Here is a 23,081-nt window from a genome sequence, read left to right as displayed (position 1 = left end):
AAGTGGAATTCTGAATGTCCTGAAAATCTGCATTTTTTTTCCCAACTACAAGACACCTTTTTAAAGTCCTTTTTCTTCCTCTGGCTCCCCATCTGACAATCAATCTAATTGATAGGTTGACTGCCTATTTGTCAGGCAAGACTAAGAGCACACAGTACCTTGTAGAGGAGCATACAATACAGAAGGGAAAGATCACTGTTTCAACTTCTCATGGAGGAGGGGAACAATGGAGAAAAAGGGTGGGTGGATGACGGAGTGTTGGGGGTAGAAAGTATTGATAGTTGTGCAAAATGTTATGATTATGGAAGGGAGGGGTTGGTGGATGTTTTGATAGAGATGAAAGGTTGTAGGTGGTGGCTTTGTAACTCTTGGAAAGTGGGAGATCAAGGTTTCTTAACCTGAGGGAAATACTCATTCTCCCCTGCCTGCCATATACTTCAAAAGCCCACGGTTACTATCACAGTCATCAGATTAGCCTTCCAAAGAGTGAACTCATGGAAAATGATTAGATCTAATGGAGTTCCTGGCCATGTCCTGAGAACCTGGACAAACAAGTGGTAGACATTCATATATGTCTTCAGCTTTTCCCAACTACAATCTGAAGTTTTATCTGCTTCAAGAAGACCACTATCATCCCGATGCCAAAGGAGAATGCGTGTTCAGTAATGTGCCTTAAAGACTACCATCCAGTGGCTCTGACCCATCATCCAGGTGTTTGAAGAGGCTGCTTAGGGCCCATATCAACTCCAACCTCCTGAAAAACTTGAATCACTAAAATGTGCTCATCATCACAACAGGCCCACCACAGAAGCCATCTCCCTGGCCCTATATTCAGCCCTGGAATAGCGGGGTAAGAAATAAACTGATGTTAATCTCCTGTTGGTTGTTTATCTCTTGACATTCACACCACAGCTCTAAACAAACTCATCTGCTGCACCTAGGCTTCAGCATCCTGATCTACAATTGGATCCTCAACTTCCACCCTGCAGACCGCAGCCTGTGAGGTGTACTATATTCCTATACCCATGACTTTGAGGCCAAGTGCTGCACCAACTCGATGCAGTTTGACGATGGTATCATCATTGAAGCACAAGTCACAAATAATGACAAGATGAAGTACAGAAAATCAGATGGCATGAAGTAGGGACAACATCTCCCTCAATGTCATCAAAACTAAATACATGTAACTGGTCATCGGCCTCAGAAAGCAGGATGGAACACATAACCCAGTCTGTGTTTATGGGCTGAAGTGGAGATGGTGGAAAGTTTTTAATAATAAATATTACAAACCTTCTGTTCTGATACAACCACACTGATGCAATGCCTAAAAACACATCAATGCCTTTTCTTTCTCAGAATCCTGAGGAAATTCAAAATGAACCCAGGCAGTGTCCCGTATGATGGAGGTGATAGACAACACTTTTGGACAAACTGGTGTGCATGACTCAAAGACGTGGGAAAGTGAAGCCATTTGATTTCACGGAGAAAGTATTTAAAAATGCATCACAGAAGGTATCCTGTCTGGATTAATCACCGCTGGTAATGGAATTGCTTTGTCCAAGACAGCAAAAATCTCAAGAACACAGCTCAGGCCATCACACAAATCAACTAGACCTCCTTTGACTTCGTCCATATTCCCTGCTACAGTATGTCAGGAAAACATCCAACATTTTAAAAGACATGTCCCACCCAAGTCATACTCTCTTCTCCCCTCTCCCATCTGGCAGAAGGCACATGAGTTTGAAAACACACATCTTCAGATTGAAGGAACGTTCCTTTCCTTCTGTTATCAGATTCTTGAATGGATCTCCCATTTGTATAAATTGATGTCTTGCACTGTTCAACTTACTTTTTTTTTCTTTAGTGACATACGCTGCAGTTTTCTTTTTAAACTTTTAAAAAATTCTTGCACTACCTACTACACTCAGTAGGGTTGCCTGGATAGTATAAAAAAAACAAATAAACATTTTCTCTATATCTTGACCCACAGGTTAATAAAAAATTCAACCACTGAATCAACCCAACAACTTTCAGCCCAGATTTTCTGAAAACGAGTTAACCTGTTCTTTTCGGAATCTAAAATTAAAACTTTTTTTTAAATTGGAAGCACACGGGTCTTTAAGTGATTTTTTTTCTCATGGATCCATCAGATCAATTGTTCATGAACATTGGGTGTTTTAGTAGCTGGTGCGAAAGATCGCAGGAGGGAAAGAAGGTGGCTGAGTTCCTTATTATTCTCCATCAAAGCATGATGTCAAATCATTGCACTGAACAATAAAGATTTTGCTTCCTGAAGACCTTTGGGTGTTTTTTTTTTTCAAATTTTGGATTGCTAATTACAAAAATGGCCTTAAGATTTTCCTAGCACATTCCATTTTTCTGATAAGACCTATTTTTGTGAGTTTCTGTTATATTTTGAATCTGCTTCGAGCAGTATGTCATTCAAAGTTCATTTTATTTAATGTGCCTAATAATACTTTGCTGTTATCAAATCAATGTTTTTTTGACTGATAAAATTGGTCCTAGTTTGATACTACCTAAATGGAGTGAATTGGAATGACTGATTCATAACAGTAATGTAAGTAAATCTATCTCTGTAATATATAATTTACTTCAAAGGAAAGCCTCCAAAATAGGTGTGCATAAATCAAGATTAAGATGGGAAGTGGTTTAAAATAGCCAAATAGATGTGAAAGACTGGATGGAATTATGTAAAGATAATATGACAAAAATTATAAATGTTAGATATAGGTTGGCTCAATGTAATTGTTTGCATCAGTTATATCTGACTCGTCAATAATTAAAAAGATTGAACCCTACATTATCAGATTTATGTTTTAGGAGTGGACAAGAGACTCGCTCATTTTTGCATCCTAATTGGCAGTGTACTAAAATCAAACACTCCTGAGTGGAAGTTGGTACTCTGTCTGTGGAAGTTTCTACTCACTTTGAATCTGGTCCCATTTTATAAGCAAGCTATATGAAAAAAGTGGAGGTGATAGACAACACTTTTGGACCAACTGGTGTGCATGACTCAAAGACGTGTGAAAGTGAAGCCATTTGATTTCACGGAGAAAGTATTTTAAAAATGCAATCAGAATTTTTATTTACACTATTTTGATTAGCAGTGGCTGAAAATATTTTAATATAAAACAATGAGAGAAAAAATAATAATGTTGTCTATCAGGAAAAAAAGAATAAATGCACATTTAATATTGACAAAACGTGGGTCAGGATACAGGAGGAATGATTAACAAAAATCAGATGTTGCACCAAAATAGAGAAAGAATCCACAAATGGTTGGAGATGGAAAGGTAAGAACTGAAGGACTGGATGCAGAGAGAATAATTGTGGTGTAATGGTACCATGCATTTATTTTTGTTCCTTCATAAAATTGTAGAAGAATAAAGTAGAGAAGATAAACAGAGTAAAGTATTGGAGAAGGGTAGATAAATAGAATGGAGGGCTCAAACAGAGATAAGCTGAATGGAGTGGTGTGTTAAATTCAGTCATGAGTGAAGGTGGAAGAATCGACAAACAGAATGACTGGAGATGTTGCATTAAAATTGAAAATGCAAGGATAAAAAGGCAAGGGGATAAAAAGATCAAATGATCAGTTATGGTGCAACTAACAGCAGTATTTGTCAAAATATTTAATCAGAAGATGTAGTCAAAGATATCAGAGTTTAACATCAGAATTTTATGATTCAGGACTAAAACTCCCAAAACTGGTCGATTAAGAAGTTATAAAACAAGTATTACTGCTAATGTTAGGAGGGAAAAAAAAATAATCACACTTTCACACACTGTCTGCTTTTTAAACAAGGGATTCATTTTCAATGGAATGACATCAACTCATTGGCGGTGTGAGGAAGACAGTAATAGAAATTGAACATGGAAGGACCCATGTCCTCAGAAGAGAAGGAACCTGAAATGATGAATTTATTTCTCACTCTATCCACATATGTTGGCTAATTGGCTGAGTAATTCCAACAATTTTCTTTCAATTGAAAGTAATTTCATGTCCATCTGTAAATGACAATAACAACTTGTATGTGGGTTTTATAGGTTGAGCGGGGAACTCGACAATACAGTGAACCTTCAAAAGTTATTTAATTGTTTTTTTTCTGTAATACAAGGTAATTAGAAATGATAGAGTAGAATATTGAACATTGCATCAGAAAACAATCTCAGTGGATTGTAATAAGAAAATTCATTACTGTAGCTCTGCAATTTATAGTTATATGAGTATGTTATTTACAAACAAGACTCATATATTATTCCTTCAAATAATTGAAACAACATTCTGTGATGAATAGAATATGATATTTTGAAAGAAACAAAAATATCTACTTTTGCATATCTTTCTCTTGTAGAAATGTCCCATTTTCTTAGCCTCATGGATGAGCCTTTTAACTTTATTCGGAACTTTACCATCTTTCACTTTGATTATTTTAGCTTAAATATTTTCTCTCTTGCATCTCATGTCAGAAAGGTTTGTTAGTGATCTAATTTTGTCCCCCCTTCAGTCTCCCAGGTTGATTTTTTTTCCATTGATGGACTCATAATTTTCTGTTCTACCCTCCTTCTTCCTCCCAGTTACTCTAATCACTGCCACATTCCACCTTCATCTGTAAAAGTGTCCTTTACACTTCTGAAAAGCACTTACTGTTCCCATACCTAACATTTTATTTGACAACCACATTACAGTTTTGTAATTTGGACCTCCCCTGTGTGAGCTGTAACTTATGTTCAAATAAACTTTATAATTATCAATCCCCACCTTAATAATAAATTTAGGTTAACAAAGAAGGGGTGCCACACATTTGGTGTTCTGAGCAAGTGGTAAAAAAAAATGTTAAGTTTAACACTGTTTTATGGAGCGTGGAAGAGCATCACATGATAAAATTGGACATGATAATATGTGCATGCCTTCCTGCAATTAGAGTGAAAAAACAGCTCTTGAAACTATATCTGCAATGTTACGTAGCTCTTCTCTTAGCGCGATATTACCAGATAGGTATTTGATATTCAACTTTGAGGCATGGCATCTTTTTCCTTCAGTTGGTGAATTGCAGAAACAGGTTCAAGATCCTTTCACTTGAGTACACTCACCATGATGCTGGACTAACAATGGAGAAGTTGTGTGTTTAAATCTCATCATAGGAGGTAATTAAAATATGTTTACAATTTTCCTCTTAGGATTGTAAAATACCTCATCAATTTTATCATTAATGACAAAAATAAAGCTCATCACAAATGCGGACAATGATAGAAAGGCCATTTTTTCCTGCTAGCTGGTCAATAAAAACAGATACAGCATCTAAGGATCACCAAGAACTAAGGAATTCATAAAGTATTTGCTTATAAATTTACAGAAAATCACTTTGCTTTGTTATACAAGATATAATTGTGTTTTTAAAGATGGTTTTAAAACCATGACTACTGCTTATCAACCTTTCAATTCCAAAACTTTTTTTTTTATTGTGTGGACTGTAATTTGCTCAATTAATTGGTTTTATTTTTTAATGCTTGAATATGATATTACAGTTTTCACATGCATGTTCTAATACGCATTTTGGAGAATGTGAAGTGTTATATTATGATCTGAAATATATGATCAGTGTTATTCTGTTTCTAGTTTGTGAGAGTCCTTCAACATAATTGGGTGTTTAATCAGTTTGATGAAATGACTGATGTTCAGGAAGACTCCCACATGCCCAACTGCAACCAATACCTGAAAATGTCAAGTCAACATCAAACAATGCTAGATATTACGGAAAAAAAAAATCTTCAAGATCAGAAGGGAACACTGTTGCCGAGTGAAGCAGCTAAGAACCCTTGCGACATATTGTCCTTCACAGGAAGAGGAATTGGGTCCAGGGATATTTTATTGCAGTTGAACAGGTGCTTGGTGTGACCTTATCTTGAATATTTTGTTCAGTTTTCGTATCCTTATCTGAGGATGGATAATCTTGCTATGGAGGGAGAGCAGTGAATGTTTAACAAATGAATTATTAGCTTACTTTTTTCAGAGATGAATTAATTAATGTATGTCCTTTATGGAGAGAAATTCAGTTGTGGGGTGCTTGTTGGCTTCATTGCTGGGAGCTCCTCTACCCTTTATGTTATCCAAAATCAATAGATGAGATCTTAACCCAGTTCTTAAGCATACCATAAGGATTTGGTTCTAGTTTTGTAAATTTTTGCATTTAATAATTTTGTTTTATCTAGTAAAATAAATATTAATTTCTTTATTTAAAGCACCATTGATCAGTCATTCTCAATATGGAAAACCTTTCAGACCGATTTGGAGGAGACTGCTTAATGTCTTTCAGTGACTTAGCAGACAAATACGATTTGAGCAAGGCACAACCTTTTAGGTATTTGCAAATTAGGGACTTTCTGCCTACTTTACTTCCAAATGATCCTTCTGCTTACCTACCTAGTATGATAGACACCCTTTTTCAGGTGTATCCACTTCACAAAGGTTAATAGCTACAATATATAAATGGTTACTTAACTTGTGTCTGATAGACAATGATAAAACTAAAGGTGCCTGGGTATTGGAACTCCAAGAATTGCTTCCAGATGATCAATGGGATCATATGTTTTGACTAGTAAATACTGAATCAGTTTTTGTCCATCATTCCTTGATTCAGTTAAAGGGGGACATCAGGCATATCTGTCTAAAGATGCATTGGCCTATATTTTTCCCAGTGTAAACCCTACTTGTGATCAGTGCAAAGTTGAGGTAGCCACTTTAACTCCTATGTTCTTGCCATGATCAAAAATTAGATCATTTCTGGAAAGGTGTCTTTGAAGCCCTACACGTGTCCTATGATTAGAATTACAACCAAATCTATTAACAGATACTTTTGGGGTCATACCAGCGGAGACTGGATATATGCCTGTCTCCGCACAGCAAATCATTGCATTTTCAATTAGAAAAGGAAGGATCCTAAACCACCTCCTTTATTTCAAAGGCTCTCTGCTGTCAGGTCATGTTTAAATTTGGAGAAAATTAATATTCAGACATTTGATACACCTTTTAAATTTGAAGTTGGCGACTATTTATTCAATATTTCCATATAGTTTGAATAATAATTTTATAATGGATTTTCTCCTAGATCCTCATGGTAAATTTGGTTTTAACCAGGAAACCCTTGGTTTTCCTACTTTACTCTCAGAATGGGCTACCCTGTCCCTTTTCCTTGTATTTATCCATTTATTTATTTACTTATTTTTAAAGATTTGTTAGCGGGGATTTTGCAATAAAAATTATTTTTTCTCTCTTTTTTCTTTTATTTTTACAAGAAGTTTATGGTTAATATTCATTTTTTTAAAATCTAATCTATTCATTTTTCTTACACACTTGTAATGTAACTTTCCTCTTGTATATATGTTTGACATAACTCAATTAACAGATTGAAAAAGAATGAATGAATTAACATTTGTGTTGTTACTTAAGTACAATGTATGGTTGCAATGAAAGGCTTACTTGATGCAGCTTCCCAGTAATATAAGACATGCTAACAACAATTTAAGTATATTTAACACATACGATGCCACAAAAGACAATAAATATAAAAGGAAGGGAAAAGAAAATAAAGAGGTAAGAAGAATGAGAAGGGACCTAATAGAAACTAATACAATCCTGAATAGACTAAATGGAGGGAGGTCAAGTCAAGTTTTTTGTCATCTAATGGCAGAAATAGAATCCTCTGAAAAATCGTTCATTGGTCCTCAGTTCAAAACATGCAGACACAGAACCGGACAAAGCATACATACAGTCAGACAATACATATACAGGACAAGTATTCATATGCAGTCAAATTCCTGTCAACCAAAATTCAAGCAACCGGCGAAAAAAAATCAAGGAAAATAAACACAAAAGTTTAAAATTGACGCCCCCAGTGCTCAGTTCGTCAATCACACAACACATAATATCAAACAACCGGCAAATTCAGTTATCCGGCATCTACCAATCCCCATAGGTGGCAGATCATTATAAATAAATAAATGTTGTTTTGTAAATATGTGAGTCTGAGATGGTTAGTGTGAGCAGTTGCTTTGCTCTTTTAGCATTTTCACTGCCCTCTTATCCATTGCTCTGCAGAAACTGTACCACACTGTGATGCAGTTGGGCATGACACTCTCAATGGAGTTCCTGTAGAAAGTTGATTTGGTGATGGTCGGTAGCCTTGCTCGCTTCAGACTTCTCAGGAAGTGCAGTAGCAGTTGTGCCTTCCAAACAAGTGAGGAGATGTTGTGTGTCCACGATAGGTCACTAATTAAGTGGACTCCAAGGAACTTGGTGCTCTCAACTCTCTCCACCACAGATTTATTGATGTGTAGAGGATGATGGTCGTTCCTGGTCCTCCTGAAGTCCATGATCACCTCTTTAGTTTTCTCACGATGAATCTCAGGTTGATACTCTTGCACCATATCACAAGATTTTCCAGCTCTTCTCTGAGGTCTCATTCATCTTTTTTGTTGTGATGAGGGCAACTATTGTTGTGTCATCGGCAAAATTGATGACACGGTTGGAGCTGGATCTGGCGATGCAGTCATGGGACAGTAGCGTGAACAGGAGGGGGCTGAGTACATAGCCCTGTCCTATGCCAGTTTTCAGTGTGACAGTGCTTGATATTATGCTAACGACCCTGACAAACTGAGGTCTTACCATTAGGAAGTCCAGAGTCCAGTAAAAGAGAGGGGTTGTTGAGTCCCAGCAAGGACAGTTTCTCCACCAGCCTCTGGGGAATAATTGTATTAAACGTCGAGCTGTCGTCAATGAACAGCAGCCTGGTATATGAGGTGTCATTCTCCAGGTGGGTCAGAATGGAGAGAAGGGACAAGACTATAGCATTGTCATTGGAACAGTTTCTTCTTTTGGTGAATTGACATGCGTCCTGCATCTCTGGGATCCAGGTAGCAAGGAAGTCCAGAACCGAGGGTCACAACCTGAGGACATTTAGCACTAAGATAAATGAAAAACCTTATCAACCAGATTATATGAAACCTGTGGAATTCTCTACCATAGAGACAGTTGTGGATACTTCATTAACTATGTTCAATAAGGAGTTTAATATAGAAATAGTAACTAAAGAGTTCAAGGTGTATGGGGAAAAGCAGTTACAACATAATGTTCTCCTGTCCTAATTTCTATATTTCAATACTTTATTGTTTGCCACAAGATCCAGGCCTTTAATTATACAATTTCACCAGAAATTTCTTCTGATGTGTGAGCCTCTTATGAAGGGATGAGAAGATCTGTCAAGAACTGAACTTTTCTTGCACATTTTATAATGTGAATGAATATATGCAGTGTGTAAGTATACAGTTTGTTCCTAAAGTGCAGGGTTACAATAAAATCACAGCTAATGTTGAAGGTTGGAGGGGGGAACTGGGGAAAAAAAAATGTTAGTTTTTCTCTTTGCAGATTGCTAACTTACATAATGCTTATTAAAGGCTGTAAACTTAACTTTTTAAAAAATGTCTAACCTCATTTCTGAAGTGATAAGACAGTCTGTCTCCATGCTGTGAACACATCACTTGTAATGTATAACACTGATTTTTTAACTTGACCGGATTTGTGAAATATCTCTGAAATGGGAAAGTAAATGCCCTACACCAGTGCGATCACGGTGCATAAACTATTTTGCCTGGCAGCATTTTCAGCTTTGAAGTGTTAGTTAAGGGATACAGAGGAACACTGAATTAGGATCAAGATGAGCCCACTTTACCCCTTCCAGCCTGCTTCACCATTTACAAAGAAGATTGTAATCGTCACTTCTCATTCCTGTCTATCTGCTTGCTTATCAAGAATCAGTTCATCTCTGCTTTCAGATAATCAAAGACCAGGCTACCACTATCTTTTGAGGAAGAGTTGCAAATAAACATGGAAAGAAAACAAAATCACCTCACACTTGTCTTAAGTAAGCTACCATTTATTTATATAAAAAAAATGATCTCTAGTTCTAGGATCTCCCATTGGAGGAAACATTATCTTTATATCCAAAGGATGGAGAACTTCACTCTCCTCTTTCTCTGTATTTTTTTACTGGAAATAGATCTCTTTGAGAAATTTATGTTCCTCCACATTTGGCATATTTTATAATCCCCTTTCCCTTTGTCCTTCATTGGGAGCTGTTCCTTCAACCACAGATCTTAATTTCCATCTCTTCTCCAACTTTCTTTATTTAAAATCCTCCTTAAAACCTAGCTCTTGCCTTCAAATATCTCCTTTGGCTTCATTTCAATTTTTTTTTTGATTATACTTCTGTGAAGCAAAGTGGGACATTTTCCCATGTTAACAATGTTCGGTAAATCTAAGTGCTACAAGTTGGACTTATTAAACAAAAATGTCTGGATCAGAGTCAGAATTAACTCAGTGGACTTGCGATAATCCACCAAACATTTTCTCTGGTGCTTTCATAGTTGAATAAGCAGTCATTTGTGGATTGTGATTGACAGTGCAAATGCACACAAGCACCGTAAAACCAAGACATCAGCACGCCTTAGGCCAAAGATAATCACTTGAACACCAATCAGTTCATTTAAACTTCACTGTGATTGTATAATTTTAGCATGCGCCAACTTGCTGTTGGTCTGCCCACCAAATAGCAACAGAACAGATTAATTTGTACCACACTGCAGCCTGCTGAGATGCTTTTCATGAGTTGAGATCAGCCCTTCTATCTTATAAAGTGTTTACATTACAGGTGGAGCATTGGTGCAAAGTGTTTTTGCTTCACACCATTGCTTGCAATTATAATGCAATCTCTTTCCAACATCACGTACTTTACATGTGGTATAAATGTAATCTGAAGTTGGAACCAAGACCCAAACTTGACACTTGTGTGAATCAAAATAGAGGAGTTTCACCCTGTTTTATTTCACCCACAGTTTGAACCTCAAAATCCAATTTATACTGCATATTTTTAATGTTAATGCGAAGACAAGACATGGGTCTTAAATCTGCAGAGGAAGCTCAGAAAATATTTGTTGTTGCAAAAGGATGTTTCCGCTTCAGTTTTGCTGAGATACGTTCCTTACCTCTCCACCAAAGCCAGCATGAGCCTCATCCAGAAAACAATTGATTATATATATATATTATACTTCATGTGGCTTAAACTGGTTTGATGTCTCCATTATCTTGCTTTCTTTTGATTATTTTACTGTCTGGCTGCCTGCCAAAAACCAGTCACGCAGGGCTGAGTGGGAGTAAATATTCCAACTTACAGGTGATCACAAATGGAGAGAGTGTGAAATAAACAGCCAGTGGCCAGTTCACAAGTTGTGAAATGCAACCGCATTTTAATATAAAAAAATACAACTTATATAAGACAGATATGGGCCTGCTTCAAATTATGAATATATAAATAGTTGTGGATGTGGTGGGAAATCAGAAGTCAAATTGAAAGTAAAAACTTTAATTGCACCTGAGAGCAGGTCTTGTTATCACAGCCAATTAACACAAATTGAGTGAGAAATAAGCAGAGGGGGATAAACCAAAATACACCAATCCTCTTGATGACAACAGACATGCCACATTCCAAAAATTGGTCTCAAAGTCTGGAGAGGATTTTTTTTTTTTTTGGATGCAAATTATTTAAGTCTAACATTAATGATTATTTTAATCAAAGGAAAAAAAATGCCACAAATCTCCCAAAAATGTACGTGTTACAGCAGATGGATACAGTTCTGAAATAGCCTCCTGATGGTTTGGTATTTTGCATACTCCATGAATGGAAAGTGAATTACAGATGGACAAATCCCAAATATCTATTGACTCATCATTACTTGAAACAGATTAATTGGCCATTATCCCATTCCCGTGTTTTAACGTAAACTCTGTTGGTGGAAGTGGACACATCCAAAATCCCTGACTCCATTCACCCAGAGTGGCAGCGTGGCATAAAGTAGCTGGGGTTTAAGCATGAAAAAAATTCTTCTCCATTTACCAATATGGATTGTGTCGCATTGGAAAATCTAATTTATGTTTATGGATTTTGGGCTGAGACAGGGACTATTTACAATAAAACCCCAGTATCTGGCACCTAGGGGATTGGAAGATGCTGGATAAGTGAATTTGCCAGTGGCTTGAGATTACGTGTTGAGTGGATTGGCAAATTAACTGCTAGGGGATGCCAATTTTAAACTTTTTTTATTTTTTACCTTTTTATTTATTTTTTTTCGGCGGTTGTTTGAGACGGCCAGCTGATTGAATTCCGGGTAATGGTGATTTTACTGGTCAATGCAGGCATTCTCCTTTTCATCAAACTCTTGATTATTTAAATATAAAAATAATCAATTTTAAAAATCCATAGAAAATATTAATTAATTTTATCTTAACAGATCACAAAGAATCTTTCACAGATTTACTCAGAGAATGGTTACTATGTGGAATGGGCTTCCAGGAAAGGTGGTGGAGGCAGGGTCAATTTTGTCATTTAAGAAAGAGTTGGATAAATATATGGATGGGAGGGAGATGGAGAGATATGGGCAGAGAGTGCTGGTAAGTGGGATTAGAGGAGGGTACTTGGATCAGTGCAGACTAGAAGGGCCAAATTGGCCTGTTTCTGTGCTGTAATTGTTATATGGCTATAATTACAGACAATTAATAAAACAACCAGCACCTTAGAACACAATGGCAGTGAATACCATGCTTTTGAAGGATTTTGAATAACACAATTTTATCACCTCAGACTAACAAATATGTGTCTGGGGAAGCTTTGTCTTTTGTTATTAACTCATGTGAGGCGACCAGCATTCATCGGACTGGGCGATCGCTTGGTTGAGCACCTCGGCTCATTTTGCCACGATACCATGGACCTCTCAGTGGCCACCCATTTCAATTCCCATCGCATTACCTTGCAACATGTCTGTCCATGGTCTTAGGGACTGCTCGACTGTGACCACCCGCAAAATAGAAGAACAGTAATCATCTTCCATCTGGATGGCAGTAACATCGACTTCTCTGGTTTCTGTCAGGGCCCCCACCCCCTTTCTTCTTCCATCTGTGGCCTTTCCACCCCTCCCCCTCCCTTTTCCCTCTCTCCTTTCACAGAGTCAAAATCATTTTTCTCCTCTCCAGTTATCATATCTAATTAACACCTTTATTGGTTTGGACTCTCCAAGCAAGTCTACAGTCTTTATTCTGATGCCTTCCTGTTCTTTGCTTATTCCTGGAAGAAGCGATCAGGCTTGAAATGTCCTATGATGTTGCAAGACCAGTTGTGTTCCTCCAGCTTTTCTGTCTGTTTTTATAGCATTCAACTGTCCATCCCTGCATGCCTGACTTATTAACACATTCAGAGAGCAATTAAGAACCAATTACATTGGAGCATCTCATCAATCACACTTATGAGTCTGAGTTTCATATTTTGGCCAGACCACGCTGGTGGCAGGGGTTGGGGGGCAGGGTGCTGATTTCCTCCTTTAACTTAGATAGTGAAACAAATGCCATTATATGTAAATTTGATAGATAAGGTCCTCATTTCTCAGGCCAGGTTTATTTCAAGAAATTCACAACTTATTCAATTATTTGAATTTAAAATCTTCTATTTGCCCATAGTTGTTTTCAAACTCATGTTGTGTGATCCATTCAATTAGACATTCATCTTTATAACATTCCTGAGCCACCATATTCCTATCCACAGACTAGCCATTTATGAATTTCATGAAGTTGGAAAAAGGTGTAGAATTTACAGGAAATTTATGACCAGCATCAGAACTGATGCAAACTTTAAATAGAAGCACAAGATATTAAGAAAACAATGAATAAAGATGACAAGGCAATTCTAACCCTTTGCTTCATATAGAAGTAGTCTTCCATATAACCATATAACCATTTACAGAGCGGAAACAGGCCATGTTGGTAAGTGTAGTGTATCTTTGAGAATTTCAACATCTATCCATAGGTTCTCTGTACTTTGGATGTGAAATCTCATATTAAAATATTCAAAAACATTGGCTGTGTGGGACCAAAAAATTCTCTCTCCATAAACCTCAGAAAAATCTTCTGAAAATATAATGTATGCAATAATGCCTTTCTTCTTTCCAACAGCATTCCTATTATAAATGTTGCTAGTTTGTGCCTCTCCATTTTTAAACCTCAAAAGGGAAAATATAAAAAGAGTTGAGTTGAGTGTCAATGAGTTATTAAATGTGATTTCTCTCCATAAGATATTTAAGATAATTAAATGCAATATCTGTATTGCATGGTCTTCTGCCCTCCTCCTCATCCACGATAACACAGCCTTAACAGAAATATTTTTTTAATGTCAGGCATGACATCAGCATGAAGCAAAATAAAATACAGTCTAAAAATTTGATTCAATCTAATTTCTCCCTCATCACATAATGGATAATTTCCTTTCAGAGCAACTGCTGCAGTGTTCTTGTGGATTACAAATTATATTCAGATCTCCCTGAAATACAACAATGATAGATCATCACCGGTTACAACTTGGGGAGGACTTTTGCCTTGCCATCTTGGTTCTGTGGTCCACTGCATTTCATAGATCCAGGTTAAAAAAAAAGCAGTAGAGGTGTCAACCTCCAAGAGAGATTCTAAACCAAGGTCATTGTTTTTCCACTCAGCTTGGTTGCAAATAATCACATTATATTATCTCAAAGAAGAGCATGGGCATTATCTCTGTGGCCCAGCCAATATTAATTATAAAACAACACCACCAAACCAGGACACGTGGTCAGTATTATATTCTCATGTGAGTTTGGTGTGAGCCAACTGGCTACTATACATCACACATTAAAATATTGAACACAGTTCAGAGTAAAATGTACTCCAATGAATATAAAACACTATGGGCATTCTATGAGGAAGACTATGTAAAACAATTGGTTCCCACACTTTAATTTATATTTTACAGGGATTTTTTTTTTTTTTAAGTTTAGTGGTGTTCAGAGTTCAGCAGAAATGAAAATATTTTATCAAGTGCTGGAACTGCTAGTAACAAATGCGAGTGTTAAATCTATATGCCGAAAATAGGGAACATGCTTGAAATAAGGATGTTGTAGAATACTAGCAATACCTGAAAAAAGTCAAATGTTCAAATGGTGAAATGCAGACAAGATGATCAGTGCCAAAAGAACAAGGTAAACCTATGCCTGTAACTTTCCAATATTCAAGAAAACTAAGTATGATTTGCTATTTATAAAAGAAAAAAAACATTGAAAGGAAAAAGAAGTGGGAACACAAGGAGAAAGCAACAAAGAAAATGGAAACACTGTCATTTGAACGCATACAGGGGTTTAGACATCAAACTTCTTTTGGAAACAGGAAAACACATTGATTAAATGGATTAGAGGGGATGGGTAAATAACAGCTAACTCCCTAATGTTAATTAATTTGTGGGAGACTGAATGTTTTAAACAGGAAGAAAAGTTTGCCATATTGCATCAAGCGTTTACATTTTTTTTCCACACCACATGCCCCAATCTCAAGTAAATCAACAAAATCTGTAGACACCATGGTTGAAGTAAAAATACAAGATGCATAACATACATAACTGACGTTTTGGGCTTGAGCCCTTCATCAAGGTATGAAAGAATGTCGTTGAGTGTCTAAACAAATGGATGGGGGGGGGGGGGAAGGGGGGTTGCAAAGGTGGGCACACCTCCTCCCTCACAATGGTCCAGGGCCCCAAACAGGCCTTCAAAGTGATGCAACACTTCACTTGTATATCCACAGGATAGACTTACTGCATCCGGTTATGTGTTTTTACCTTTGCTATGTAAAGGACACACTTTGACCAGCTGAGTTTCTCCAGCATTTTGCATTTCTGCCCCAATCTCAACCTTGTTATTCGGATAACAAGGTTTTCTTGTGGTAGGCAGAAGGCAAATAACAATGCATTGCTCTGCCTGGCATTTGATCTGTCCTTAATAGCTGTCCATGGAGAGCTGAAAGTAAGGACCCTGTTGGAGCTTTCAGTAGAAAAAATGATCTCTGTCAAAAGAAGATGAAGGATAGCGAAACGGAATATATACTTCATTATTAAAAAGTAGGAAAATTAACCTGTCATGGGCAAAGTATTTTAAAAATGGTTCCCTCTGCAGTAATTCATATGAAGGTACTCAAAGAACAGAAAATAATGTTCAGTCCTTAAAACCTTCCTTATCCAGATGTAGTGCAGTAACAATACAGCATCAATAACTTCCAGCAAACCTCCCAGCCATGCATTCTCCAGGGAGAGGCAAAAAAAAAGGTGGCCAATTTAAGAAAAAAAAACTCTGGGGAAATTTCCATCGAACCCCCTAAGGCAATTAAGCAAGCTGCAGGAAACCACAGTGAATCATGAATCTCACTATTCCTAACTACCCTGCAACTTATCTTTTGTAACTTGATATGTCCTCATATTTTATTTAAGATGGCTCTCAAACACAAGGTTGTAATGAGGCTTTCCCATGTTGCTGTTTCCCAGATTCAGAACAAAAAAATGTAAGCAATGAACACCCATGAGCAATTAGACGTTGATTGTCATAAATACAAATCAGATTGCTTGTGCCGAGATGCAAACGAAAACAAAGAACTAAAACTAACAAAGTTGACATTCAGTCCCTTCTGGGCACCAAATTGCTTGGTGGAATATAATATAAAGTTTTTTTTTAATCTTGTATTACAATTTGAGACTTTATTCAACCAATTCTATTGTAGACATAACTGAAAGCAAAATTCTAAATCTTTAGGAAATTATCATACATTACAGCAAGATGATAAAGCTTTTTTTAAATACTTTAAAAAAAAAGACCAAAGATACTCAGTCCGTCTATTCTTAAAAGTGTCTTTTTCTTTAGTGCAACGACAAACGTTGCCTTTAAATGAAAGTCACATTAGTTCCTTGCTGAACCCTGAAGATATAACACTACATGCGAATGGTAAATGATACTTAACCAATCTTCCAAAAGTTCTAATACACAACAGCCAGAAAAAAAATATTCCATGAGGCATCATTCATGCTCTGACTATCCATTAGATATAAAATGTCAGTCAATGTTTGTTTGAGGTTGAATGTTTCATATTTGGACATTGGCCCTTTTTCTAAATGGTTCATCATTCTGGATGATTAACATCATCCGTTCTATTGCCTCACAATCTGAAAGCATAAAATTTGAAATTAACTGTTTACGTTTTCGAGCAATTTTTGGTTTTATGAATGGCATTGAACGAACAAAGGAATCCCTTTTCCGTGTTTCTTGTTGAGAATGGCAACTGGGCCTAATTACTTAAAGCAATCCTATGTTCAGCCTCTTGCACCTTTTCCATACTGGATTTATACAAGCCTTCCTTGGCTAAAGCTAGGTACAGACATTGAAAACACAGATTTATGCATCTGAAATGATATAAACGCTAAAAATTCTCCTGTTTCTTTTGATACAATATTCAAATAACTTTGGTGCATAAGTCTGCTATTCATAGAAATAAGACGATGGACATGCAAACATATCTCACAGATTTTTTTAAAATCAAGTTTTTCACTATACCATTGGGAATAGTTTGCACAAAGAAACCCCAGAGAATGATAATTTATCCCATTACAAATTGAATTTCTGCAAGTTCACCTGTTCTGCCTGCCAACAGATCTGCAAACACAGACTTCCCATTATTTCCTTGTCCTTAATAGAAATTTAATAATTGATGCTTTGCTTCCAATCACCTTTCTCGTTGCTTTCTTCATTTTTTTTTGCTAAGAAAGGCAGTGGAATCTAACGGGAAAGAGAGCAGTTTGCTCAGCTACTGAACTGCTCTCGAATTGCTTACAGACCATTGCGAGCTTGGTCTTAATGCAGCATTAGGTGCACTATTAAAATACAAGTTTTTCAACAATTCTGCTACAGAGTTGGGAGTGGCTTCTGACATGATAAAAAGTTTCAGAAAGGTGGGAAATGTAAACAACAAGACCCTGGTACCGGGAATGAAATTAGACACACTACATCTAGTCCATGATCAGTTTGAGAAGTTGTTTAAGGGGCGAAAGAGAAATAAATTAGAACAGAGATCATCCTCCGCATCCTTGCAAATATGACAATTTTTAAATGGTTTTTCCAAGAATCTGTACTCCATTCACTAAGGTGTCTCAAAATTTTCACATAGCGATCAACAATGATCACGTACATTTTGGTTTTGCATAAGAAGTCGTCCAGAGGCACAAGAGTCTGCAGATGCTGAAATCTGAAGTGAAATTTAAAAAAAAATTGCAGGAGGACCTCAGTGGGTCAGGTAACATCAGTCGAGGCAAGAGCATGGCTGACATTTAAGTCAAGATCCTGTGTCAAGACTGAGAGCAGAACAGAAGAGGTACAAAGAGGTAAGGAGGTGGGATGAGGCAAGAGGCAGCATGCAATAGGTCAAAGATGGGGAGGTGCTGATGGGGCCATGAGATAGGGACGTAGAGAAAGAAACAGGGGTTGCAAGGTGATACATGAATACAACAAAGGACTGTAGATTATGGAACCTGATAGAACTGAAGGTGATGAAGGAGGGATGATAGTCGATAGGAACAGAACAGAAATGAGAAGAGAACCCAGTGTGGGCAAGAGGCACATGGAACCAGACAGAGAAGAAAAAAAAAAAACTGGGGAAGAGGAGGCTGGAGGTAGAGGGCTTCGAAAGAAGCGTGCACGTGAGAGGACCTGAGTGGATCAAAAGTCGAGAGGAGGAGGAGATGGAGATCTCCTGAAGTGATGAGATCTTTGTCAGGCAGGGAGACAATGTTCTGATATTCATTTGTAGGGTTATGTTCCAGATATAGGCATGAGAAGATGTCCAAAAGCAGTTGTCTATCCTCTGCAAGGCAGAGGTCAGTCTGTCAGACCATAACAGAATTTCCCTTGTCTGTGGATTTCACAGTGAGGTTGGGGTGGAGTGAGTGGAGAATGTGCATTGGAGTGGGTGAGGTGTTTGGAGGCAGCTGATGTCGCATCAGCAACTGGAATGTAAAAAGTCAGAAGGAGTGTGCAGGAGGAAGAGGAGTGATGAAGTTAAGGACTACTTGCCTAAGTAACAGAGAGAAGAAGAAGAGCTCAATATTAAGTTCCCTCAACTCGATCGCCTCATATTTACCAAGGATATCCAATCCCTAAACACCTCCACTCCACTTTGTTTATTTCTGGACAATAGAACCAACCAGTCCCCTTCCACCACATCCTCCTCCAGCTGGCAGAGCTTGTCCTCACCCTCAATAATTTCTCCTTTGGCTCATTGCACTTTCTCCAAGTTAAAGGGGCAGCCATTGGTACCTTCATGGTCCCCAGCTATGCCTGCCTTTTTGTTGGCTATGTGGAGCAATCCACGCTACAAGCCTACACAGGCAAGGTCCCTCAAATCTTCTTCTGCTGCACTGATGACTACTTTGGTGCTTCCTCTTATACCCATGATGAACTCATTGCCTTCACCCACTTTGCTGTCAACTTCCATCCCGACCTCAAATTCACTTGGTCCATTTCTAGCAACATTCTCCTTTTCTATCTCCATCTCAGGAGACAAACTTTTGACAGTTATCTTCTATAAACCCACCAACTCCCACAGCTAACTAGTCTACACCTCTTCCAACCCTGTCCCCTGTAAGGATTTCATTCCATCCTTTCAATTCCTCCATCTTCTTCGCATCTTGCACCCAGGATGAGAATTTCCATGCCAGATCATCAGAGTTGTTCTCCTTCTTCAAACAATATAGCTTTCTCTCTACCACCATCAACTCAGCATTCACCTGCATATCCTCCATTACCCACACATCTGCCATGGACCCCTCCACCACCACGTGCAACAAGAACAAGATTCGTTTTGTCCTCACCTACCACCCGACCAGCGTCTGCATCCAACACCACTTCCTCTGCCATTTTCACCACCTCCTACATGTTCCCACCACCAGAGACATATTCCCCTCTCTGCTGTCTGCAGGGACAGCTCCCTCCATGACTCCCTTGTCCGCTCCTCCCTCCCCACCAATTTTCCCTTGGGATCTACCTCCTTGACCACAGGAGATGCTCCAGTTTTGCCCTCACCTCCTCCCTCAACACCATTCTGGGCCCTAAACAGTCCTTCCAAGTAAAGCAACATTTCACTTATGAATCTGCAAGAGTTATCTATTGAATTCATTGCTCCCTCTGTGGTCTCTTCTACATTAGAGAGACTGGACGCAGATTGGGAGATCACTTTGTTCATCACCTCATCTCTGTCTGCCGCAATAGCGTGGATCTCCTGGTGGCCACCCATTTCAATTCTCCATCCTATTTCCTCACCCACATGTTTGTCCACGGTTTCATGTACTGTCAGACTGAGACCACACCATAAATTGGAGGAACAATGCCTCATCTTCCAACTGGGCATCCTCCAACTAGATGGCATTAATATTGACTTGTTTGGCTTTCATCAATCCCACCCTCCCCCCACCCTCTGCTTCCCCGTCTCTCTTCATTCCCTGTCGCCTTTCACACAGACGTGATTAATTCTATCCAGCCCCTTATCACATCCAATTAACATCTTTTGTTGGTCTGCATTCCTCTCCCATTGTTTGAATTCTGAGACTTTCTGATATATTCCGCTTCTTATTTTTCCTTGAAGAAGGGCTCAGGCCCAAAATGTTGGCAATACATTTTTAAGTATTTTTGCACTGAAACGTTGGAATTAGCACCCTGTGTGTCCTAATGTGGTCATTTGCATAGAATTACTTTTAGAGCACCTTTACACAGCCTTCCTGTGTTACGGAGTTGGTCAGAGGGGGAACATTGTATTCTTACGGAGTGGCTGCTGTCAGTTTACACTGCAGCCGCTCCGTAAAAATATGTAGGGGTCCCAGTGGGGGAAAAAAAAATACAGGATGGAACTTACATAATAAATTCCATCTTGACATTTTAACATTGTATTCTTACGGAGTGGCTGCGGTCAGTTTACACTGCAGCCGCTCCGTTAAAATACGTAAGGGTCCCAGTGGGGAAAAAAAAATACAGGATGGAGCTTACATAATAAATTCCATCTTGACATTTTAAAATTGTATTCTTACGGAGTGGCTGCGGTCAGTTTACACTGCAGCCGCTCCGTTAAAATACGTAAGGGTCCCAGTGGGGCAAAAAAAAATACAGGATGGAACTTACATAATAAATTCCATCTTGACATTTCCGGAGCAGAACATTTCCTGAAGTTTCTTCAGCAGCTGCGCAAAAGTGCCTTTTGTCTCCTCAAGATGCTAAAAACACAAGCTGAGTTCCTCCAGAATTTCGGTGTCTTTTTTTACATTAATCCCAGTGTCTGCAACCTACCGTGTTTCACCGAGCTCAATATCAGGCCCAGTTCAGAACTCAGCCTCACCAGAAAGAAATTCTCTCTTTCAATTTACTTGTATTTGAATGAAAATAAACTTTCCTGCTAAAGACAGAGTTCATTGGCAAACAAATAAGTCTGCTCAAATGTCTATTTTCATGCTAATTGATTGCTGAACCATGTCCCTGCACAAAGGCAGAGGAGTGCTTTTAAACTCCTGGTTGTGTGTGTGAGATCTTTGGCATGGCTTCGCAGACGAAGATTTATGGTGGGGTATGTCCACGTCTGCTGCAGGCTCGTTGGTGACTGACAAGTCCGATGCGGGATAGCCACTTAACAAGCATTGTAAATATGCTGTCTCATCTCGTCTTTCCTCAACTTTTTGAATTTAAAGACTTTTGCTACATTGGGAAGATTGGTCCAGACTGGAGCAAGGTTAGCAGAAATGTAGAAATCCTCTCCATTTAATTTCTAACACCAGTTCACGATATGAGGCAAATTCCTCATGCACATTCTTCTTCTAAATACTCCACCCTTTAAAAATACTGCTTATTGTTCAATTGTCACACATTTTCCCTTGGAGATAGATAAACAAATATATAACTCCAAACTTTTACTTGCATTTATGCAGAATAATTTCCTGATAATCAGTTCCATGAAGCAGAATTACTCTTTTTAGATTGCTGTCTCTGTAAGATCTTCATTAAATTTCAGTCTGGTTGGTGATGAATTAAGGATGTATGATGAACTTTGAAGAACTGCATGAGACTTTGCTTGTCTCTGATATTTAATTTTTCTCCAATTACAATATTAAAAAAAACTCAATCACTTTTACCTTGCCTGGAGAATTCATCTGATTCCCTGTGGACCAATTCTGTGACACGAGTCCCATAATGTAGTCTGGAATCATGATCGTATGCTTTAAGGGTCTCACTTGAGCTGTAGGATTTCTGAGTAGGCACCCTGCACTCTTCGCTATCCAGTGAGGAGCTTGTATACCGACACTCCTTCACGCACCTTCCACGTGTCAAGGAGCGGTGCCTGCGGTCTTTGACATCCATTCTTTACAACGGACTGCTTCTGATGGTCGTACTTGAAAAGATCTTCAGCTCAAGGTATACTGAAATAAAATACAAAGATAGCATAGAACTACTGGAAACAGGTTCTGGGAAATAACAACGATTTATACACTGAGCACATTGACCATAATGTGACAGTTCACTAATGACTGGCAATAAATACTTAACAATGGTTTCTGACCTCACCAAGTCAACATCAGCTGAACCCGACAGATCAGGCTGCATCACTTTCCGTGAAAACAGTGTTGATATTTCTGAATGATAATGATGACAGTTTTGATAAATTGTCATATACATTGTTTCAAATTAATCAAAATTCTTACTTGCTGCAGCTAAGCAGGCACTTTGTAAGAAAGAAATTATATTAAAAAAAAGTTTACTGAATTGAATTAAAAAGAGACAATAGCCCCTTTCACACTTGCAAGTGAGCCCAGCAATTAACCTCCATTCAGCCTTTAAAGTGTCTTGTGTGAAAGCAAAATCAGCTCAACGCCGCCATCAGATGACGACATCTCACGTCGGGGATTGACAGCCTCGACCTCTAGTACAAACCCATGGCGCCTGCAGATGCTTGTGTTGCAATCAGGCAAGTGTGAAACGGGTAATTGCATTGTGGGACTGAAATGACCCAAGTTTTGCGTGAGTGCAGGAAGAAAAGATTAAAGTGAAAATATAAAACTTTGGCATGGGAAAGTTGCCGTGTGGCAGAGAAA

At 38.2% G+C, this 23,081-nt stretch overlaps 1 protein-coding gene across 1 annotated transcript in view; it reads right to left on the bottom strand.

The window, feature by feature from the left end:
• Nucleotides 1-22,482, bottom strand: part of tenm2a (teneurin transmembrane protein 2a) — a 767,339-nt gene extending 744,857 nt beyond the window's left edge. The window contains exon 1 of the mRNA XM_069898186.1: nucleotides 22,125-22,482. Within this exon, the coding sequence (XP_069754287.1) occupies nucleotides 22,125-22,350 (226 nt within the window). The 5' untranslated portion in view covers nucleotides 22,351-22,482. The remainder of the gene's footprint in view (nucleotides 1-22,124) is intronic.
• Between the last annotated feature and the right edge of the window lie 599 nt (nucleotides 22,483-23,081).

The sequence above is a fragment of the Narcine bancroftii genome, chromosome 9, assembly GCF_036971445.1.
Source record: "Narcine bancroftii isolate sNarBan1 chromosome 9, sNarBan1.hap1, whole genome shotgun sequence".
Lineage (NCBI taxonomy): Eukaryota > Metazoa > Chordata > Chondrichthyes > Torpediniformes > Narcinidae > Narcine > Narcine bancroftii.
This window is presented reverse-complemented; position numbering and strand designations above follow the sequence as displayed.